The sequence below is a fragment of the Sander vitreus genome, chromosome 7 (genome assembly GCF_031162955.1).
Source record: "Sander vitreus isolate 19-12246 chromosome 7, sanVit1, whole genome shotgun sequence".
NCBI classification, from domain to species: Eukaryota; Metazoa; Chordata; class Actinopteri; order Perciformes; family Percidae; genus Sander; species Sander vitreus.
This window is the reverse complement of record NC_135861.1, coordinates 15610800-15634475: the sequence shown is the minus strand read 5'-3', so window position 1 is coordinate 15634475 and position 23676 is coordinate 15610800. Positions and strand designations below refer to the sequence as shown.

Below are 23676 nucleotides of genomic sequence, written 5' to 3'. Positions count from 1 at the left end.
GTCTGTAGCCATTATGGTGCAGCAAAAGTAAATAAGAAATGAAATAAATAGTTGGCAATCCCCTCAGTACTACCACATTAAATAATTATTTATAACAGACTGTTCATTGTTAAGTGTTGCCCTGCAGCTTCAATGTAGTAAAAATCATTGGTGTTCAGGTGGAAACATCACAGGGGAAGCTCTATGGCTCCCCCCTTAAGCAAAACGAACGAGTGCGCATGCGTGGAACATTCGATCACTGGTGGTGTAGCTAACGGCTAAGCTACGAATCCAGCCAACATGGAAAGAAAAGGTAAATCTTTACACCGACACGCCGTACACTGTATGAGTAATGCTAGCCCATGTGTGTGTTGACACTGCAGTTGATGTTCCTTCAAGGTCACAAATGTAAAGTGTAGCCGAGCTGCATCCAGAGGGTGGTTTAATTGAACACGTCTGTCACGCACTGTTGAGCTGAAGCGAGCTACGCTAGCTCTCTAGACATTAGCTTTAGCTTCAATGGGACATGTCAGGATTATGTGGCTGCGTTTAGCTTTCTAGGTCTGTCCGTTTTACACACAACCTAAAACAGTATCAACATTAACCAGCCGTTATTGTGTTAACCGACCAGTTACCCACCAGAGTCGAATTACTTAATGTCACTCACACTATCGTTACAGTTACCTAACGTTAGGTATTTTGGTAGCTTAGTGATGTAATTTAACGTTAGATGGCTTCCAGTATCAAACCGGGTGACCGACAGATGCACCGCAATTGTTATTTGGATATTGGTAGTTGTAAATATGACATAATACAATGCATAATGACCAGGTTTATGAGCTGTAGGTGAGAAGGTAGTTATATCCTCTACCTCAGACAGTGTCCATCCTTTTTTGTGTCTTGAGTGTTAAGTAGACAACAAACGGCAACCAGACAATGGCAAGATAATTGGTCACTGGTTTCTTTTGACAGTTCTTGCACTCCAGGCGAGGAAGAAGAGGGGGAAAGCAAAGAAGACCAGCAAAAAGTGAGTTGTTTTTTTTAACCCCCATTTAAGATTCGTCGTCTCTTCGTTGTGTACATGACACCCTCAAGCATGCATTTTGTCAGTTCAGTCAAAGAGGTGATTGTTTCAGTTTGACACATGTACTGTATCTGTCTAGGGCTGCACAACATATCGATTTTGTATCGTCATCGCAATATCAACTGGGCAATAAACACATTGCAGGCTGCGACATATTGCGAAAAAAACTCAGACTTTGTGTTAGTCGAAAGAAAATATGAGTAGAAAACTCACTTCATAATGTAGCTGTCATTATTTTTTTTAGTGCTGCCTTTTATATTCAATTCCATGTTCAATAAAATAATGTTAGAAATTATTTCCCTTCATTTGTTTTGAATTCAATAAGCAATTTGTTGTATTTTAGCAGAATACTGAAAGCAGCAGAACTGAGAACACGCTAATATCTGTTTATTTATCACAAGTAATATTGTTATCGCTTATCGCATATTTTCCTCATATCATGCAGCCCTAGTCTGTACATGGTCCAGCCATTTAGATGTGAAACTCACCCAAGGTCCTTTATTTTGGTATGTGCATGATCCAAAGATAAAGAAGTGTAAGACTGATTAACATTATCTCAAAAGAATCCAGAGGTTGAGCACTATAGGTTGGTTTCCAAATGTTTCCATTTTTACATGGCGTTCAAGTAAGGGCATTAGCATAATTCATTTGGACAGTTATTTTTATGAGATATAAGTAAATTATCCGTATAGAATGTGCTGTATGCAGTGCCTATAATAAATCACCCAAGGCTATTTACTACTATAAAAATAGTTTATGAATGATTGCATTAATATAATGCAACAATCAGGTCTTAAAATATACTATTTAAGCGTTGATCTCCAATACTGATTATTTTGGTATATTTAACAATTTACTAATCATGCCATCATTGGCATCCTCTGGACTGTTACATAACAAACAGCCTGTGCTATATTTAAAACTAGAGAATGAAGAAGCCTACATCAGCCCACTGAAGCATGATGTTACACTGAAAACAGCACTATTGCAGATACTAGGCCTGCATGATATTGAAAAAAACGTACACTGCGATATTTTTTTCCCCTGCGATATATATTGCGATATGAAAAGAGGAGAGGACATAAATAGCCCTATTTAGAAATACTAAATCATTCTCAACTACTGGGGTGATTTTGTAGGGGAGTGCATCTGCATAGAAAATAAAAATGAAAAAGGAAATTTTCTTATGTGAACCAGTCTTTGTTGAACTTTAATGCTTTACAAAAACCAAAGCAAGTAAGCGCTGTGATTTCTCTTAAGTGATTTTGGAGAGGGAAATTAGGAAGAAATACACTGGTTGACTGACATGACACCATTGTATTCATATATCAATCCAGGCTAAAGTGAATATTAATAATGCATGCATGTTGCTTCCTTTAAATTTCAGGTTGTGGTCAAATAGCGGGGCCTGCTTTGGTTGTTTGATAAAATGATTAAAATTGATCATGATTGTTGGTTTGCTGTGCATGCAGAGCCTGCATGTCACACTCTTGCAACAAACTGTGTATCCAAGAGCACTTAAATCAGTGTAAATTACGTTCTATCAGAAACAGACTGCTGTTGTAGATTAGTGTTACGTTTCCAGTGTCGCAGCTCCGAACCATAACGTTAGTTGGGACAGACACCTTGTTTCTTTAGGCTAACTATGTTAGCTTTAGCCTGGCTAGTAGCAGCTTTCTGCGGTGAAAAATGGCTGGGTGTCAGTACCCGATCCGTAACACCTGTAAGATCCGTTCTGCGCATGCGCATAATTCAGCACATGCGCAGAAACTCAAATTTGTTTTACGACACTGCCTGATCAGTTCTACGCTTGCACGAGCACCGGCAAACTTCACAGCTCTATGCACGCATTGGCGTAAGGATGTTTGGACATTTATGGTTACCAGAAGAAAACATTAGACAGTGACAGTAGACCGTTATGATGGCAGAGATGAAGTTTACAAGGTGTTTGCTGGAGTTGCCTAAAGTATCTGTTAATGATATATGGAGGGTCGTCCGGCCATTCAGTACAACACCATGTAGCAAATTAAATAAAGGCTTCAAATTTTACGTTTCATCATTTCTTTGCAACTTTGAAGGTAATTTGCTAACGCTAGCTAGCCTGAGCTAGAAGCCTTGCTTTGGTGTTTTAAGTCATGACTCCGTCCTGCTTCAGGTTAATCATGCTTTAAATAAAGTTTAAGCATGTGTATACCTCTCACTTCATGTGTTTGTACTTTTATGAAAGTATCAGGTAAAAACACAGCTACAAATGAGATCTCTGTGAGAGACCAGCATACTCCTAGCAAACTATTATGTAGCTCAATGCTGGACATTTCACCCCAAATTCCGGTCACTTTACTGTATTTGTTTAGTATTTGGTTTAGAAGCCTTTATTGGTGATTTTTTTACGGTACAAAGTCCTGCTACATACGTACATATATATAGCTAGCTATATATGCTCCGCTATGTCGTGTTAGCATGCAGCTACAATAGTTAGCTATGAGACGAAGACAAAGTATTAAAAGTAAAAACACTAACATAAACAACACAACAACGACGTCGCTACACGGTTTTGGATCAGTGACAAGTCTCGATTGTTTGTAGCTATGACTATTGTATAAAAGATTTAATAAAAAAGTTGTGATGTTTGGTCGTAAAGTGTTTCAACGCATGCGTGGTACAAATTGCACAGGGATATTGTTAGTTTTCTACTATGTAATTATGCCCATGCGCAGAACGGATCTCACAGGCGGTATGGATCGGGTACTGACACCGGGATATGTCGTGATTACGTTGCATTAATCAGGTGATTTAGTTTCTCTTTGCAGCGAACATAAAACACTGACTACTGTAGCTTCACTACCCATGGAAAAGCATGTGCATCACTGTGTCAGCGGCAGCTGCCGCTTACTGGTACTTTTCTACACACAGGAGAGCCTCACTTCCCATAACAACCCCCCCTCATTTTGGCAGGATGTCCGTCACCTTCCGCTTTGTTTGTGTTGGCATTTCAAACTCCGGTCGATTTATGAGGACTATGGTTAACCTTTTCTCAGATCTCTGCAGGGTAAATTCAGACAGCTAGCTAGACTCTCTGTCCAATCTGAGTTTTCTGTTGCACGACTAAAACAACTTTTGAACGTACACATGTTCCACCAAAACATGTTCCTTCCCGAGGCTATTTTGCAGAGGCACCGTTGCTCCGTCTGGCGTAGCGCCGCCCAAGATGATTGTAATTGGTTTAAAGAAATACCAATAAACCACAGCATCTTTTTTTGCCAACCTTATTCCACACAACAGTCAAGATATTCCTTTCAGCTACCCGCTCGTGCACCAGGAAAGTGAAGAAAAGTTAGTTTGGTATATCCAGCAATCATGTAGCTAACGTTAGAAGCAGGAAAAGAGTCAAAGGTGGTGGCAGTTTGTCTTCTTTTAAATGCAGCTGCAGTTTTTTGCCCTGATCTTAATTTGTTATACAATATCTACCAATACAGAGTACTGAAGTCGTGATTCAGCAATGTTTTATATTTTCCTAAACAATACAGTTGCACAGCACAGACTTAAAGGGACAATTTTAAACCAGCTCTGTGTCATCTTTGTGTGGGCAGTGTGTGCAGATAAACAGTGTTTGGCTTTCCTTCATGGCACCAGTACACAGAGGAGCGGAGGTCTGTTGAGATCCAGTGTTTTGCCTCATCCGGTGGATCTCCAGGCTATCCACAGGAGCTCTGTGCACATGCCACGGAGGGAAGCCAAACACCGTCATCTAAACACAAGATGTGTAAACACATGATGACATGACACAGAGCTTGATTTAAATGAAATATCTCTTTAACCTAAAATAGGACTGAGTTAAGTTTAGTAAGGCAATTCTTATTCAGGCATGCGCGACAGCTGCATGGCTGTGCATTAAGAAAATACAGCCTGCAGAACAGATTTCTTTCAATGTCTCCTATATTTTGTGTGTGGGATATCTGTGGAAGGGGGAGGGTCAGTGTTGATCTGTTGTGGCAAAAATCATTCATCCCCAGCATGAACAAGATATAATAATAATAATAATAATAATAATAATAATAATACATTTTATTTAAAGGAGCCTTTCTTGGCACTCAAGGACACCGTACAGGGATACATAAGAATACAACAACAATAACAACAACAGAGAGAGGAAGAGCAATTGACATTAAGTGGAATAGACAGTTTTAAACAGCAAACTGCAATTTGAAATGGGGGAATGAATCGATGTTTCTAAGTTGGGGTGGTAATGAATTCCAGAGATGGGGAGCAGAGCGGCTGAATGCTCTGCTCCCCATGGTGGTGAGACGGGCGGAGGGGACAGACAGGTGTATGGAGGAAGAGGATCTGAGGGAGCGGGAGGGAGTGGGACGCTGGAGGAGATCAGACAAATATGGGGGGCGAGGTTGTGGATGGCCTTGAATGCAAACAGGTGGACTTTGAATATAGAAGTTCAAATGCAGTTTTCAATCATCAGCAGCAGTTCAAATGTTTTTATAACTCAAGGTGTCTTTGCTCGCTTACAGTCTCTGTCAATGTGCAAGCTGCTCTTTATTTGTTTGTGAATATTTGTCTCTAGCAGATACGTCCCTTGCTGTTTGTTTGAGCTGCTGTTTAAGTTCAAAATCATCCAATATAGATCATTCTTGATAGTGTTTTACATGAATTTAAATCAATTCAATTGGTTAAACCAGGACAGATACTGTCAAACCAACAAAACTTGAAGGCAGTTACACTAAAGCCCACAACTTAAATACCTGGTGACGTGATTCAAATTCACACCCTGTCAGAGGTTTAAAGGTCTGGTGTCTGACCAGTACAGTTCTCATGTAAGATTAATGCTAACTGCTGCTCTATTGTTTTGTCTTTGGAACAGTAACCTGCAATGCATTAGGCAGGCTAATGATGTCTATGATGTGTTATGTGCATGTTTTTTTCCATCAGGCAGCCAGTCAATCCCAGAGCTCGACAGCATCCCCAGCAAGAAGCCTCGCCTCAGGAACCCGAGGAACCTGAGGAGATCCTTGGCTCTGATGATGAGGAGCAGGAGGACCCCAACGACTACTGCAAAGGCGAGTCCTGTCTTATTCAGAATGTTTACCTACCCAGTTCTTATGAATAACCAGATTTAAACATTTGATTAAATCGTTTGTGTGGTTTGCAATAAAGAGTTTTGCCAATTTACTGCTTAAATTTAACTAAGAGAACCCAGTTAAGATATGTGTACAAGAGTTCCAATAAAAAAAAATAATTGCCTTTATTAGGTTGTTGACTGACCTATCTGAACTAGGGCTGGGCGATAAACCAATCTCGAAACGGGATCATGATAAAATTCTGGTCGATAACGATAATAAGCTTTCGGCGTATTTACCCGATTACACAACTGCCACAGTCTGGCTTTTCGGCTTGCAGACTTCCTGTTGTGAGCGTTTGTTGCCGGTGTTGTATCGAAGTGTGTTCCCCTGTCGAATAGTGTTTCCCTTCTGTTAAAATGTGTAGCGCCCCCATACATAGTTATGGTTAGGGATAAGGGTTGGTTTAGGTATGGAGAAGAAGGTGAAGTTGGAAAAGGGAGAAGAAATGAGTGTAAGTGGAGCTGAGGGCAACGAAAGTGATGGTGGATATGAACGTGAACTCACGCTATCCTTTCAAGGTGAACACATTATTGATAAAAAGGTTTACACGTCAGTTGTGTGAAAATGGTTCAGATTTCACAAATCTTTTCCATCACCTAAACAGGTACCATTCAGCGACCACACCGGGAGTATGAAAATGCGGGTTCATGCTGGCCCGAGTCCGCACACACAGCCTGCATGTTAAAAGTAGTACTGTTAGTTAGTCTGTCTGCTTTTAACATAGACAGTATTTAAACTGGACCAACATATCCCGTTGCTCTGGACGGAGACCAGTGAAGTATATTTGAAGCACTTTTCCGGTGAGCGCTGAGCGTTACTGCGCAGCCTCCAACTGAGCTCGAAGACGTAGATGTGACATGAGCAACCTGTCTGAAAGTTGTAAGTCTTCTGGTAGCTGTGCCAAGAGAAATCTCAATCATTCCCAAGTAGGGCTGCAACTAACGATTATTTTCATAGTCGATTAATCTGTCGATTATTTTCTCGATTAATTGATTAGTTGTTTGATCTATAAAAATGTCAAAACATGGTGAAAAATGTAGATCAGTGTTTCCCAAAGCCTAAGAGGACGTCCTCAAATGTCTTGTTTTGTCCAAAACTCAAAGATATTCAGTTTACTGTCACAAAGGAGAGAAGAAACTAGAAGATATTCACATTTAACAAGCTGGAATCAGAGAAACCTTTTATTTTTTTATTTTATAAAAAAAAAATGACTCAAACGATTAATCGATTATCAACATAGTTCGCGATTAATAGTTGACAACTAATCGATTAATTGATTCATCGTTGCACCTCTATTCCCAATCTTACAGAGACGGAGAGCGTAGGTATATGTAAGGAGATAACATAGGCATAGGCTAATTATTGCTAACTAAAATGCTAGTTAACATTAGTAATTAAACAGCTAATGTAAGTCAAAACTACCTGCGAGCTTCTCCTGTACTATACGGTAATTCCTCTACTATGCGACAGTACGTCCCGTGGTTATGACACAATCGTTAGCCTATTTTTTACAAAAACGTCTGCTACGGAGCCATAATGTGAGATACAAGTTAATGGAGCCTTTTATACATTGTTGTGTTTCTTTAGAAATAAACAATGGACAAATAGTCTTTAAACGCTTCAGATGTAAAGTTATTCGCTGTCAAAGTGACGTCAAAATGAATGGCAGTCAATGGAATGCTAACGGGAGGTGATGGCTTGGTAGCATCAAAATGGCGCCATAGGAGGTACGCGTTCCGGGGAGAGGCTTACCCCCTTGGCTTTTAACAGCGCTAGCATTAGCTGTGCTGTAGCTGCTGTACCGAAACAATAATCAATCGTGTCGTCGTTTGCGGCCATTGCCCCATATGAAAAACATTTTAAAAAGACCAAAAACATAACAAGCACTATTTGTTATTGTATAGTGAAATACACTTGTTTACACGTGCACTTGTTTACTTTGGTTTAGTGCTAGCTCTACAAACATTTGTGATGCTTTCTTGGCAGGAGTTTACATTTAATATGTTGCTTCTAAGTAGTTTTAGGTTGTTTACAAAACTGACATTTTGTAGACACAAAAAAAGGAAAATTAATTGTAAGATGTCTGTGTATGAGGAAAAGAATATATAAGAATTTTCTTTTGCAAGTAGAGGGCAGTACTGCTCTGTTGACCAGTGGGGCATCTCATAATGTGAATGTATAATGTGAGTCCTCAACTAAAACATTGTGCTGAATATTGTAAATTCATGTTTTTCTTATTTTATACATTAATAAACTATATTCTAAGGTGTAATTAAACCTCTGGTTTCTTCAGGCTTCGGTCAGTATGCACTTCGAATGGGCAGCATCAGCAAAAAAACATTATATTGTGATAAATATCGATCAAAATGGGAAATATATCATGATCACATTTTTTGCCATATCGCCCAGCCCTAGTTTGAACTGTCTAGGCAATGTGCATTTTTCTCTTTTAGGTGGCTACCACCATGTGAAAGTAGGAGACCTTTACAACGGAAAATACCATGTAATCCGGAAACTGGGCTGGGGACACTTCTCCACGGTGTGGCTCGCCTGGGACATCCAGTACGAGAAAAAGTTTACTGCATATTCTTACTGCACTATTTTGTTTTTGAGGCCTGAAGTTGTATACAGATTCAGTAGCAGCTGACTCTGAGACTGTTGTGGTAGGACCTTGTACGGTGCTTCCTGTTAGCGAACGTTACTTGCTCTGTGGTTGCAGGGTGAAGAGGTTTGTTGCAATGAAGGTGGTAAAGAGTGCGGAGCACTACACGGAGACGGCAGTGGATGAGATCAAACTCCTCAGATCTGTGAGTAGATGAGTTAATTGCACACAGAAGGTTTTATGAGTTGAAATCAGGAAGCGCAGTCAATGTACACAATTATGTACTAATTACATCAACGCAGACACATTGATCACAGTTCATGATCATAACAACAGGATCTTTATTTCAGTGAAAACCATTACAGACTTTACATTAGAGATGCACCGATTACAATTTTCTAGGCCGATTCTGTTTTCCGATTTTCTTTGAGTTAGGCCAGCCGATACCGATTTTAGCCGATTCCGATTTCATTTTTTCTAACCACTTTACAGCACACACAAATATTTATTTTCTATCTTTTCTTTAATAGAACATTTTGCACAGAACATAGAAAATCTTTTGAACAGATAATGGATCACTATGAAATAGAACTAAATTACTCCTGGTGTGGGAAATTCACACACATCTAAAGTGCAATGTTAGAACCATTTCCTTTTTTTCACATCCAATATCCAACAAAAAAAAATTTGATTTTGGTGTCGTCCCTCCACGCCCTACGTTTTCCTTGCAAACTTGTTATCTTCTGCACACGCGCTGAAGAATTTCCAAACAGCTGACAACTGTAACTCGTATAACTGTGGCGTATGTCAGACTGACCTGCAGGTCGCCGGTCATGGGCCTGCACGTGAAAACCGGCCAATTCCGGTCACCGGCCGGTCTATCGGTGCATCTCTACTTTACATTATGTGTGACTTCACATACAGTACTGTGTAACATGAACATTCAGCATGTTAGGCATGTAAGTTGAAGCAGTATAACATGACTACAGATAAAGAGACATGCATGCCAATCCTGTATTTGTCCAGTCTAACATTAGTAAGTGTAAATCCTGATTGTTTGGATTGTGCTGTTCTGTTTTTTTTTGTTTGTTCCCAGGTTAGAAACTCAGATCCCACTGATCCCAACCGTGAGATGGTGGTCCAGATGTTAGACGACTTCAAGATCTCTGGTATCAATGGAACCCGTATCTTTTACAGCCAGATATTGTTAATGCTTCCTGGTATTTTTTTTATGATTCAGATGTGATCTGTTTAATTGCTTCCTACTGGAAAGATTAAAGCCTGTTAATTGTTAGATAAATCCTTTACAAGGAGTGGATCATTATTTCCCCTGGTGTCATGTGTAGCTGTGAAAGCAGTATGCAAGGAACAAAGTTGGTGAACAGGTGATGGGATTACTCAATGGAACCTTGTGTGTCCCAAACAGAGGTCCACCTACCACAACACTTTGTATGAGTAAGATCCTCCGAATTCCATAGGGAGAGCTGTAGGTGTAATATGACACTCCCTAACAACACCGTAGTGTTTTGCACTATGACCTACTTTCTTTTTTCAGTATAGATAATGCTAATAATCCTCATGTAGGTGAATGACCACAGGGCTTCAACGTGTTTGGTAAACTGTTTTTTTTCTAATGGGTTTTCAGTTTGGCTTTACTTGTATTATCTTAACTGCTGTGATCTTCAGATGTCTGCATGGTGTTTGAGGTGTTGGGGCATCACTTATTAAAGTGGATAATAAAGTCCAATTACCAAGGGCTGCCCCTTTCGTGTGTGAAGAGCATCATTAGACAGGTAACATTAGACCCACAGTGTTGCACCTTTTTTGTATGCTGGTGACTCCTGATGAAGGTTCAGTTGTAGCTTCCACTCGTTTATAAGAGCCAGGTAGCCTCCAGGGTCTGTTAACGTGTCAGGGCGCAGCATTTTGCTTTTTAAATATTTTTTAGCTTTTGTCATAATGAAACAAGTAACTGATAACAATATTGATACATTGTCACTATGTATTGCTCTTTATTTATGCTTTGATAATTGACATAACATACATCTTTATTTACATTTGTTTGCCAAGATTTGTGTTCCTATGAGGCACATGTTTATCAGCTTTTTATTTCTTATATTTTAACTGTATTAAAAACCAAAAGAGTCATAGAGAAAGTTTAGGAAATATCATAAAAAGATATTGAAATATTTAAAAAGTGTTTCAGTTCAAAGATAAAGTTAAACTTTTGCAATCAGTCAACCGTTCTCTAATTATTAATTGTCCAGGTACTCCAAGGCCTGGACTACCTGCACACAAAGTGTCAGATTATCCACACAGACATCAAGCCAGAGAATATCCTGATGAGTGTTGATGAGCCTTATGTCCGGAAACTTGCAGCTGAAGCCACAGAGTGGCAGAGGGCTGGTGCGCCTCCTCCCTCTGGTTCAGCAAGTATGAGACAAACACTTGTTCATATGTACATTCATGAACTCCATTTGGTAACAGTTTGTACTCATCTGATTTTCTCTTTTCAGTAAGCACAGCGCCTGCTCCAAAACAGGTACAACCCTTTTATTTACTTTTTGCATAGGACATCAGCCTCCCACATTTTTTAGTATAGACACATTTATCCCACAAATATGCAACTATCTATGAGAGCTATTTTGTTTCTTACGTTCATCTCTGACAGACACTAAAAATGTCCAAGAACAAAAAGAAGAAGTTAAAAAAGAAGCAGAAGCGGCAGGCTGAGCTGCTGGAAAAGTGCATCCTGGACCTGGAGAAGATGGAAAAGACCACCGAGACACGAGAGGATGAAGAGGATGAAGATGAGGACCCGCAGTCTCCAAAGGGACGGGCCTGTGCTCCTCTCAGACAGGTGTCTATTCTGGAGCTGGAAAATGAGGGAACAGAGGGTAAGAAGCCAACATCACAGGAGTAATGTGTGCTTCTTAAATTTATATTGCTGTTGGTTAAAGTTCCGTCAAGGTTGTGACAGTTATAAAAATCCTTGGTATGAGTCATTTTGAAAAAAAAAAATTATTGCCTGTCTTTTCCTGATACTTTCAGAGAGCAGTGTGAATGCAGATCTCATGAGGGTGGGACCAGAGGGGCTGTTGGAGGTTAACTGTAATGGCCATGTGGAGGCGGACCAGAGGCAGTCCCAGTGGAGGGACGAGGACCAACACAATGGCAACGCAGAGCACACAGTGAAATGTGCCAGTCAGGAGGGGCAACACGAGGAGTCCCCTGTTCACCTCATCTGCAACGGTGTGGACTCTGCCGATCTCAAGGAGCTGGACACTGAGACTGAAGGCAGGGGTGCTTACAGCAGTGGAGTAACTGAGACACATCTTCCTGCTGGGCTGGAGGAGGGAGAGCTGGAGCAGGAGGATGGTGAGGACTGGCCCGAAAGCCTGGACGGTCAGTTAGGCAAAATGAGTACATCTGCTAACTGCAAAGAGGTTTTTGATAGCTGTTTGCTCTGGCTGGGCTGCTTTGGAAGTTTAATAAAGGCTCAGCCATGTGAACTTTGAAATATTGATCGTTAGGCTCTTCTTTTATTAGATTTTTAGTCCATTCTTGTCTCTTTGTCTCTCTCTCTCTGCTCTGATATAGGCAAGCTAACAGCAGGATCCCTGCTAGTTAACCCCCTTGAGCCACTCAATTCAGACAAGATCAAGGTCAAGATTGCAGACTTGGGAAATGCCTGCTGGGTGGTGAGTAGCCTGCTAATGACCTGAGGGATTTCCTGATTAGGGATGAAGCCTCCAGCTTGGGACACATGCAGTGTCATCTAGCTACCAAAATAGAAATACTTTAAAGCTATAGTGCGTAGTTTCTGTCTCCCCCATGAGGAATTCTAAGTAATGACAACAAAAATGTCAGCGCGTCCACATGATACAAGCCTTCCGTGATCGCGCACCACCCCCACCCCTCCTCCACACAGTTGTTTGTAACCAAGCAGGACACGGTGGATTAAAAAAAAGTGGACTCTTCAGAAGAGGTAATTATCTTTGCTCGATTTTCTGCGCACGAAAGTCGCCGGGTGACACCAGTTTCTGAACATAGCCATACTGAGAAATACAGAGAGAGTTGTGTGGAGCTAAACGTCTTAATTGGCTTTGTAGCAACTCATTTGGCAATGGCTTGAATATAACGGACGTTCATTAATATAAAAAAGTTATGCACTAAAGCTTTAATCTTTTTTTTGTTTAATTTGAAATGAAATGGGAGATGAAGTTGGATACAGTTGTTGGCTGCCACTCTTACATATTTTGGAACCCTTTTTTAGGATTTGCTTCTTTTCTTTCTGTCTCTTCCTCTCAGCACAAGCACTTTACAGAAGACATCCAGACACGACAATACAGGTCCTTAGAGGTGCTCATTGGTGCTGGATACAGCACACCGGCCGATGTATGGAGCACAGCCTGCATGGTGAGAGAGATTGTACTGACGATAAACTATTGCACTATATCAAACCTTAGAAAAAAATCTTGTATCTTGAAGTGTTATGAGAGTGTAGCAGGTGATGCGAGGGAGTAAATATATCCTTTCATACAGTATCTTTCCTGTGTTTATGATGATGATTGTGTTGTCTCCTCAGGCCTTTGAGCTCGCCACAGGGGACTACTTATTTGAACCACATTCTGGGGAAGATTATTCCAGGGATGAAGGTATTGCTGGGACTTCATTTTCCTCATTTTCTCCAGTTATAACTGCACACCATTAGTCCTAAATGATCTATTTAATAGAATTTTTGAAATGTATGCTTCACTGGTAAGTCATTTAGCATTGCAGATAACGTTTAACAGTTATTGCTACTGTGAAAAGTGAAAAATGTTTTTCTTGTGAAATTGTGCCTCATTGGTGTTGCATTGCCATTATGAGTTATTTAAAAATATCCACACATCTAAGAGTTTCACAGTAGGCATGACAAGTTGTGACCTTCACTCTTATTGTGCAGTTTGCATATTTTGCAGTGAACTTTTCTTAAGTTTCCACAGTGTTAACATTTACAGTAAATGAGGTACTCCATTACAGTGATTTCAAAAGGTCTCCTATTTAGAAGAAATCTAGATGTGAGTCATGTGATGATGAGTACCAACATTCCTGTGTTTATTTCCTCTCTTAACACTTCAAACCACACTTTTGCTGCACTGGAGACGGGGCCATCTCTCATTTCCTTGCTCATCTATTCTTCATCTCTTTCTCATTGTTCTCATCCTTATGCTTCCGTTATGCTAATGTTAGCTTGCTGCTTAGCTTGACATTTCTGTACTGACTTGATTCTGCTGTGGCATGCCAGGTATGTGCTAAGAGTCAACCTTCAGTTTATTGGCACATGCCGCAGCTGTGAATCTGCTTTTTCACCTGCAGTACATGAACTCATGAGGCTTTTATTCTTCCACAGCTTGCTCCGTTGTGTTTCTTTTACTAATCACTCATCCTGTATCAGAATTTGCTGCACAAGTTTTGATGGCTGTGCTTTAAGTCTTATTTTCAGTCTGATTCAATATTGGTTTGTTGTCTGATATGAAAGTAAATGGCCTACGTGGGTTCAAATGTTTGTAGCTTTTGATATGAAAAAAATAATATAGGTTTCTCATACATGTGCTTCTTGTCATATGAGGCTGTCATCATCCATTGTTCCTAATACATTGTTCCACATGACATGTTTGCCATCTCTCTCGTACCCCCTCTCCCATTTTCCATCTCCTTCCCTTTCCAAACTGTTACCCTCTGACTTTCAATCGCTCCTCCTCTGATGTGCCTCATTTCCAGACCATCTTGCTCTCATGATTGAGTTGCTCGGTAAAATCCCTCGCCACTATGCTCTGAGTGGGAAATACTCACAGGAATACTTCACCAAGAGAGGTATGCTACCCCTCTGTCTGTGGCTCGCTCTGGAAAACGGTGGATGGGAGGCGAAGGGGGACGGTTTCTGTCAGCACATTCAGATCGACCAAAGTTGTTGGTGTGTGCAGGCCAGTGGGCAAAATAATGAATACAGACCTATAAATGTATGTTTGAACAGTGGTCATCAGACATTAAAGTGTCAGTAGTTCTGCCAAAGATTGCCTGGCAGAGGTACACTCAGTTCCTAATCAGTTGTAGCCTTGGCTGGATACTTGATACTGTATTGATTCTTGTAGGGGGAGTTCTCATGACTTTTTCCTCCATGGGGTAGTCAAAGGCATTTAACTTGCAGTGTTGAAGGATTTCTCTCTATTACAGTCCTGAAGTGTACATGATATGAGTTTCATAATATAAAATGTTTAGAAAGTAGCATCAACAAGTGAAAGCATTTACAACACTTAAAAAAAATTATGAAAGAATCTTAGAAAACTAATTCATCTATAAGGGGTCCTTGGCCGGAAAATAGTTTGAGAACCTTTGTGCTCCAGATGGCGCCTGTCAGTCATGTCCAAGAGCACTACTGCAGGACAGATGCCTATTTGAGAGCTTGAACCTAAATCAGAATCTCTATGCTTGAAAAACCTCCTTGTTGCCTTCACTAAAGAACAGTCTTGATAAGGTCCCCTTTATAATGATTTAGTGCAGTGATTTATCTATTTGATTATGTCTCTGCGCCAGCGACACCTGCCTGTTGCCGGAGGCGTTATGTTTTTGGGTTGTCCTTTTGTCAGTCTGTCCATTCTTGTAAACATGATATCTCAGGAGCCTCTGGAGGGAATTTCTTCAAATTGGCACAAACGTGCACTTGGACTCAAGGATGAACTGATTAGATTTTGGAGGTCAAAGGTCAATGTCACGGTGACCTTACAAAACATGTTTTTGGCCATAACTTCACTTCCTAATTGCCAAATCCTAACTATGCCAACATTACACACACATGTCTAATAGGAGAAAATTAAAGGCATACTATGTAACTTTTCCCTCTTCGGTCCCCCTACAGGTTGTCTCATTGGAACTACAGCCCGTTCCAATAAGACAACCTGTAGGGGGACCGAAGAGGGAAATGTTACAAAGTATGCCTTTAAGTGAGGACCTTTTTATATCCAAAAGGTCAACTACACAGTGAAAAGGTCAACTACACAGTGAAAAGGCTGATTACAAAGTTTCGAACCCTAGTTGTATACATTTGTCATAGGCAATATGGGAATTGTGTTCGTTTCCCATCCAGTTTCTAAATGAAAGAACCTTACAGCTCATGTGTCTGGTGGCCATGTTTGAACCTGATTTCTAACTGTAGGTCTGTGCACCCCAACCTCTGCAACAATCTGGCCCATCCGTGTGTGTGTGGGCCGTCAGCCTGACCTCTCTCTTCCTCAGCCCTCCGCCCGCCCACCCACCCACCCAGAGCGGGCCTGTGTCCGGGACACTGTCTGACCAATCTGTTGCTTGTCTTGTCTGTCTTGTTCCTCTCCTCTTGCTGTCGTCTGCCATGTAGACCATATAGCGCTGATCATTGAGCTGCTGGGGAGTGTCCCACGCAAACTCATAATGACTGGCAAATATTCCAAGGATTTTTTCACCAAGAAAGGTAAAACAAAGCATCAGTGTCAAGATTAGAGAAGGTTTTCTGCCCAAGAGCCGCTTATATTTTCACTCCTCTGTTGTGTTATGTGAAATTAAAATATGTTTTGTTCACTTAAACATTTATTATTAAAACATTTCCAATATTCGATATTACTATTTAAAAAGCAATGCCTGTTTTGAAAATACAGTGAGTAAATAAAGTAAGAAATGTAATGTATGCCATCTTTATATTTGAATATGTTTTCATAGACTTAACTACGTTGTAGAAGTGAATTTACACAGGGGAAATTGTTGTGCTGAATTTCCGGATGGCTCTCTGATGCAGTACTGTCTGATTGTCTGTAGGTGATTTGAAACACATCACCAAGCTGAAGCCATGGGGCCTGCTGGAGGTTCTGATTGACAAGTACGAGTGGCCCCGTGAAGAAGCCGAGTGCTTTGCTGACTTCCTGCTTCCCATGCTGGAGCTGGTCCCAGAGAAGAGAGCCACAGCCGCAGAGTGCTTGCGTCACCCATGGCTCACCCTCTAGTGGAGACTATCAACCATTGCACCTCCCTTCCTTCCCACTCTCTCCAGAGACTGCAACAGATCACTTTCCAGTTCGGGCATATCAGATGAATATTTATTTCTCTTTTTTTTGTTTCCTTGTTTTTGTTTCTTGTGTTCTTCTTATTGAACTAATGCTTCTGTGTATGTTTGCTTTGTATTTGTTGGTTTTTCTCTCAGTGTGATGACGTTAGGAATCCAATGGATTACATTACTTTGTGGTCATGTTGGCTCAAACCTGCTGTGCTCCATTCACCCACCAAACTTGTACTTGTACTGCTAGTGACTCTTCCTTATTTGTTACACTCCTGCACTAAAACCCAAACAAATTAAGGATATGTAGCCTTTCTTGGTCATTTTGTTCCCTTTAGAAGGATTCGCTATCACTTCTTCTCTTGTGCATTTTCATTAGTGCTGTGTTTTTTTTTTTATGATTTATTGTATCTTATATTACACATGTAAGGTATATTTTGTATTTGTAAAGTAGGCTTATGAAGTTGCACACTGGGCTGATATTTACACTGACTCTGGTAATGTTCACAGCAATTTCTTACTGAGACATCCACGGTCTGATAATTTAGGTCATATTATTTACCCATAACAAATCTGTTGTCACCTGGTACTTAGTGTGGTTAGTTAATTATAATAAATGAGATCTTTCATTCTCGTGGGAGTCTGGTATTCTCATACAACTATAACAATTCAGGAATCTAGTGTTTTAAAGGTTTCAGCAAGACCACATGTTAAGAAGCCCAATTTAAAGGAGAAAAAAGTGAAAATAAACTGTATATATCTGTACCAAAGAGTTTGCCTTTATGTATATTACAGTTATGTACAGTTTTTAACAAATCTTATATCTTCGCTAAGATTATTTAGCTGGATAGCTGTGTTTTAATAAAGCGTATGGAAGATGTGTTCAAGCTCAGTTGTATGTATTGCCACCTGTTCAATAATGTCACTGTTTTTATCATAGAACTGGTGAGATCTGATGTTATGCAATGGTGTCTCAAATTGATCATATCAAAGTAAAGTATCTTTTGAGCCTAGGTAAAAACTAAATTTACATTAGTGTCAGATTTAAGAACATAGACTTTGTGTAAGTTGTCAATTTACAAAACTGTACAACACCATACAATAAAAACAGATGTTCATGCAATACAAAGTCATTGTGTTGATCTCCTTTATTGGGTGTTTGGCATCAAGTACAGATTTGAAACTGCAGTTCTTGCCAGGATTGTAAAGCAGTAAAGAACTGCTGCATTTCAATTAACCAAAAATCAGGTGAGCGGTTTGGCCAAAACTATATCACAACATTTCAGGATGCTTGTTCATTGCATCTGCATCACACTGGTCCAGAAACTCCATGTTCATCAGGGGTTTTCTGTAAAAGAGGGAAAACGCTCTTATAGATACCTTTAATGGATTTAAGGCGCTGGGTGTGTTGGGACGCAACTCACATGCCTTTTTTATGTTGAAAATGTGTATCAAATATGATACAGTAGGTATTTTTGGAAAATCCCCCAAATCATCCTTCAGTTCTACAGTTTTATTTGTGCCCACTCTTAATTATTTAATTAAACCATTAAAGATTAAACTGTACATAAGAACATTCAGAGTGGACATTTTTATATGTATAATTAGATTATCTCCAAAAGTGCAAGCAGCAAAGTGAAAAGGAAAGAGTAAACTTATGTCAAAGAAGGAAAAGCATAGGTGATGGCTGGATTCCATTTAGCTGCTTCACTTTCAGGGTCCTGGTGTTGTGGATGCTGGCTCACTGTCACACACAGCTTTACTGGGAACAAACACCTGTGCTTTTCCTTTTATTACAAGTCAAAATGTCTGCTGTGGAAAAACCTTTCCACAGCCAGCATTCAGACTCCCCAAACCAAGCTCAAGAGCAGAGATGGCTACCTCTCTGCTTTGGTCCATACCCACATCCTTCATCTCTTTGCATTACCTGCTCCTCCCTCCACCTCGAAGTCATCTGGCAGCAGTTTGTCCTGCCGGTTGCCGAGGGTGAAGGACAAAAGTGCCAGGAGGAGGGCGTCCAGGATGCTGATGATGGCCAGGATGTAGGCCCAGCGCACTGTACAGTTCCCCAGGCTGTACTTATCCGTCTTCTGACCACACATCCTTTTCACCTCTGGAGAGTCCCAGCCGTCCGGGTAGATCATGCAGCCCATCACCATCAACGCAGCTGTGGGGGAAGAAAGACACTGAAATAGTGGAGGCTTGCAATAATTACCCCTTCTGTGCTCTTACTTTAATAAATAAATAATTACAAGAGAGTTTCTTCTGAGCCCCCAGTGCAGGATAAGGTGTGATGTAGTCCCATAAAGTGCCAAAGGTTTCATGTATTTATGGTGCAGCAGCAAAGGATGCTCAGTGGGGCTCTTTGCATGATGTACGGTTATGTGTGGTCTTAAATGTTGAATGCTCTTCATCTGGTCAAGTGTCCTCTGGGCTTTTGCTAGAGTTACTGTACAAAGTTAGATTCAAATCTGAATTTTGCAGATCAAGTATGCATTTCAAGGAATTGGCAAGTCAAATAAAGTGGTGGAGTAACTAAGTACATTTACTCAGGTACTTGTACTTTACCTGAGTCTTTTCTTTAATGCCACTTTCTAATTCTACTCTTCTACATTTCAGAGGGAAATATTGTACATTTTACTCCAATACATTATCTGACAGCTTCAGTTACTAGTAGTTACTCTAAAAATTAAGAGTTTTGCACACAAAACATATAAATAGTTTATAAATAAATTAAACTACCCAACAATATATAGGCCTAATCAGTTGATTGACGGTCTATTTTGATTGTTTCAGTCATTTTTCATGTAAAAAATGTTAATGTTTCCAGCTTCTTAAATGTGAGGATTTTTCTTCATTGAAACCAGAACACGGTTTCTCCTATCCAGGAATGGTGTGTGGAAGGGTCAGACCTTCCTCCACAGCGCTGTGGAGAAAGGTCTGGCAATGCGAGACTAATCATCTCATGACCGCTCAGATTTATCTGGTGAACCTATGGAAGTACCTGACCCCTATGTTGGAAACCATTAGAAAAAAACTAACTCCTGACTGTAACTAAATGCCTGCTTGTTGCATCAGTATTAAAAATGTAATATATGATAATATATCAGTCAAAGGGGACATTTTACTGCAGAATGAGTACTTTTACTTTTGATTCTTCAGCATATTTTGTTCTTAATACTTAATATGGCTAGTTTTCTCAGCCCTGGTGTGTTTCAGGTGTGAGTTTAGATCAGTTAACAACACAGCAACAATGGATCTTGTTACATGTAATCAATCCACCATCAGAGGTGTCAGAGTCTGGGCTGAAACTGGATCCCTTATTGGCTTCCACAGTGAGGAACAACACATTCATTACAAACACACTCCTCGCCTGAAACCAGAGAGGTGAGAAGATGAGTTTATCACCTCACACTCAGTTTAGAGGGAGCAGTTCATAAGAGAGTCTCACTCATCCTCCAGGCTCACTGCTCCTTTCCACAGTTTTGATATTCAGGTGCTTTTGTCAAATGTGTACTTTCCTTACAAAATGTAAAAATGTGGTCTTTATTTGGATTATTAGATGCGGACACTAAAGCAACTGTAATGTTTTAAAAAGTAGAATAAGTGTGGACATGGAGTTTCTCCACAGACATGTGACCTTTGACCTTAGCCAAGATTTGAACCTTAACTCTGAATATGCAAAGCAATAGACTCCTTTGTTTTTCAAACCTCCATTTTAAACCCAGGAAATGTTTTGGTGACATAGTAACTACATGTCAGCTTCACTCACTCTTAAGTTCAGTATCAGTCCTGCGCTACAAAATAAAATGTAATGAAAACATTACCTTCAAAATGATGTCATTGGCTACTGATTTCTTTTAATCGAATGTATTCATGTTCATTTTTACACTGAGTGCTACCAGTGGTGGAAGAATGTATTTCTTTACTTTTCTTTACTTAAGTAGAAGTAGTGATCCCCCAATGTAGAAATACTCCATTACAAGTAAAGGTTCTGCATTAAAAAAAAGTACACACAGTAAATATTACTAGCAAACTGTAGGCCTACTCTGTATTAAAAGTGTAAAAGTAATCATGATGTGGAATGGACCATTTCATTGTATTAGATTAGTATATACATTAGCCTATATATCATTATTACTACTGAACTTGAAGCATTATATGCTGTTTAGTACTTTTAACAATAACTATGCATCATATTTAAAACATTTATCATATCTTTTTTTATGTGAAATCTTAATCTGAACAGTAACTAGTAATTATAACTGTCAAACAAAAGTATTGAAGTAAAAAGTACAACGTTAACCCCTGAAATGCAGTGGACTAGACGTATAAAGTAAAGAGCACACTCTTCCTCACCTGAGGCCAGCTGCATCCACGCACAGGTCTTGTAAACGTTCCCGGCGTTGCAGAAGAAGAACAAGCTGAAGCAGACCATAGTGCCCACAATCAGCAGCATGGAGGTCCCCACGAAGAACATGGCGGTCCTAAAGGCCGGTGAAGGGATGGAGTTGAAGTCGAACACGCTGCCCTTGCAGATGAGCTCCGAGGTGAGTGCGTTGCCGATGCAGTAGTGGAAGAGGCCGAAGTAGCCGGCCTGCGGGGTGTTGACGCTGTCCCCGATCCAGTAGGGCTGGATGAAGACCACCATGGTGATGATGACAAAGCAGATGGTGAACACGGCCCACATGACGCCGATGGCTCGAGAGTTTCTCACATAGTTGGTGTGGTAGATTTTAGCAGCTTCCTGGACTGGAAGCAGATCCATTTAAGCGAGCTTAAAGTATTTCTTTAATTATGTCCGTCTTCAGTAAATCTAAAACAAATGTTAAAACTCAATCCACGTGTCCTGAGTCTTTAAACTCGCCACAACACACACACACAAACAAACACACTCACACCTGTTGCTGCTGTGGCTGCTTTGCATTGAAATACCTTGCTCAGGATTCAGCACCATGGACAGCACCCTCACCTCTCTAATTACGTTGCTATGACGTCAGAGCTTGAAAGAATAAGCAACAACAAATAAGATAAACATTCTCTACGTCCTTCCCAAACCTTAAAATTTTTTTCTGATTGAATTCACTTACATGGATGCATTAACCCTTATGACAAAGAAAACAAGTGAACACACATTGTTATATTTTAAAGAATTATTTTCTGTAACTCCTGATTAAGGTAGCTATATTGACTTTATTGAGGTTATTGTTTATTTATTATGTTTAATTGTGTTTAATTTAATTGACTTGATTTTAACTAATCACTTTTTTACACACTGGAATCTTAAATTGTATAAGAATGTCCATGGCCTGCTGAATGTCTGTCTATTCACAATATTCAATAAAGAAACAAAAAACAAATAAGATAACCATTGAAATATCCATATATTAATTAGTATAAGGAACTAGGAGGCATAAATAAGCATACATATGTAGAATCTAAACACTAAACTTCTATTATTATACAATTAAATGTGAAAGTACATCTTTCTTGGAACATATAGCCTAGCTAACCTGTAACCCTTGTGTTTGCTCCAAAAGCAAATACAAACAGAATGTTACTTTTGGTTCAAACTATCTGATCTATATTAATTATATAAATCAATTTACATAGCAAATATGAAAACAAAAATTTCTGTAAGCAATATGAAACAAAACAATTTTTTTTTAATTCTAATTAAACTGTAAAAACTGAATTTAACAATAAATGTGTGTGTGTGTGTGTGTGTGTGTGTGTGCCCAGGTAGGTGTGAGTATGGTCAGAGTTTGTGTGTTAGTGTGGATCACTTTCTTTTAGGTTGTTATAATCTCTCTCTCTCTCTCTCTCTCTCTCTCTCTCTCTCTCTCACTCACACACACACACACACACACACACACACACACACATACACTGCTGTTCAGGAGAGTTTCTTTCACATTTGAATTGCCCCTCTGTGGGAAGATAAGTGATTGTGATAAGTGTATTCAACACCAGAGTTTCTTTTGGACAAAAACTGTAACTCTCATTTGCTGCAGCCCCACTTTCTAATCTTTTTCTTGTCTATGTGCTATATTCAGTTTGGGATGACAACCCTTGCCCGAGGCTGACAGGGGGCAGCCGGACAGAGCATGCCACCATCTGTATTCTTTACCCTCCAGTCAGTGTTCATGACAAGGAGCTTGAGGGCCTCCTGCATGACACTTTACCATGTACAGAGAAAAGTATTCAGGGATGAGCCTTTGTCCCATGTTGCCACGGACTCCCTGACAGCTCCCTGGAGCTCAGGAGGGACAATCAGCTGACGTTGGGGGGTAACAGAGAGGGAAGCACGAGCTCCGACTGAAAGAGAGAGAGGGGGATGAGATGGAGAGGAGACGTCAAAGCTTAGATAAAAAGACTGATCAAACTCAGTCTGTGGAGGAAAAATGCGGGGGAGCTGCTCTAATGAGGCGTAATCCCTGATACATTTGACAGCCTCTGACTGTCGCGTCAAGATTTCATCAAGCCTGCTGTTTCTTCAGAGACGCCTTCAAGAGGAGATGTGGTGCAAGCAACATCTTGGTGGAAAACATGGCAGAAGACAATGCATGCATCAAGGCTTCATGCACACACAAACACAATACTTTACACCTTTAGGAGGATTAACCTTTTTATTTTTATTTATTTGTTTTCTGACATAAAACCTTGTTCCAGGCTATTATAAAGTCAAAATAATCAAAAATCCACTTATGTTGCAATCAGAGCTCCTGGTTATGAACTAAAAGATAAATCTGTGTCCATCTGTTTTTGTCCCAGAGCAGCGCTGCTGTGTTGTAGCTTCTAAATGAAGATGACA

The 23676-nt window shown here is 40.1% G+C and overlaps 2 protein-coding genes across 4 annotated transcripts; one reads left to right on the top strand and one right to left on the bottom strand.

Moving 5' to 3' along the window:
• The first annotated feature begins 208 nt into the window (after positions 1-208).
• srpk1a (SRSF protein kinase 1a) lies at positions 209-17720 on the top strand. Of its 3 annotated transcripts, none has more exons than XM_078254885.1 (16): positions 209-292; positions 952-1006; positions 6005-6132; positions 8649-8757; positions 8915-9002; positions 9894-9981; positions 10484-10590; positions 11065-11230; positions 11314-11339; positions 11469-11694; positions 11849-12175; positions 12398-12498; positions 13109-13216; positions 13386-13455; positions 14564-14656; positions 16628-17720. In XM_078254885.1, exons 1-16 carry the CDS (start codon positions 280-282, stop codon positions 16810-16812), a joined length of 1890 nt encoding a protein of 629 aa, XP_078111011.1. In that variant the 5' UTR covers positions 209-279; the 3' UTR covers positions 16813-17720. The 3 variants fall into 3 exon arrangements, with proteins under 3 accessions (XP_078111011.1, XP_078111010.1, XP_078111009.1); XM_078254884.1 differs by lacking the exon at positions 14564-14656 and adding an exon at positions 16194-16286 and having other exon boundaries at positions 11849-12202; XM_078254883.1 differs by having other exon boundaries at positions 11849-12202.
• Positions 17721-18021: 301 nt separating this feature from the next.
• Positions 18022-22291, bottom strand: lhfpl5b (LHFPL tetraspan subfamily member 5b). The gene is made up of 3 exons (XM_078254886.1): positions 21222-22291; positions 18790-19029; positions 18022-18210 (listed from the first exon to the last, which is right to left on the bottom strand). The coding sequence occupies exons 1-3, from the start codon at positions 21628-21630 to the stop codon at positions 18200-18202; spliced, it is 660 nt and encodes a 219-aa protein (XP_078111012.1). The 5' UTR covers positions 21631-22291; the 3' UTR covers positions 18022-18199.
• Positions 22292-23676: the final 1385 nt, after the last annotated feature.

Coding starts and splice junctions, on each gene's coding strand:
- srpk1a (XM_078254884.1), top strand. Junction 12,203..12,397: donor CTGGCCCGAAAGCCTGGACG/GTCAGTTAGGCA, acceptor GCTCTGATATAG/GCAAGCTAACAGCAGGATCC. Junction 13,217..13,385: donor TATGGAGCACAGCCTGCATG/GTGAGAGAGATT, acceptor TTGTCTCCTCAG/GCCTTTGAGCTCGCCACAGG.
- lhfpl5b (XM_078254886.1), bottom strand. CDS start 21,630: ATGGATCTGCTTCCAGTCCAGGAAGCTGCTAAAATCTACCACACCAAC. Junction 19,030..21,221: donor GTGGATGCAGCTGGCCTCAG/GTGAGGAAGAGT, acceptor CTTCCCCCACAG/CTGCGTTGATGGTGATGGGC.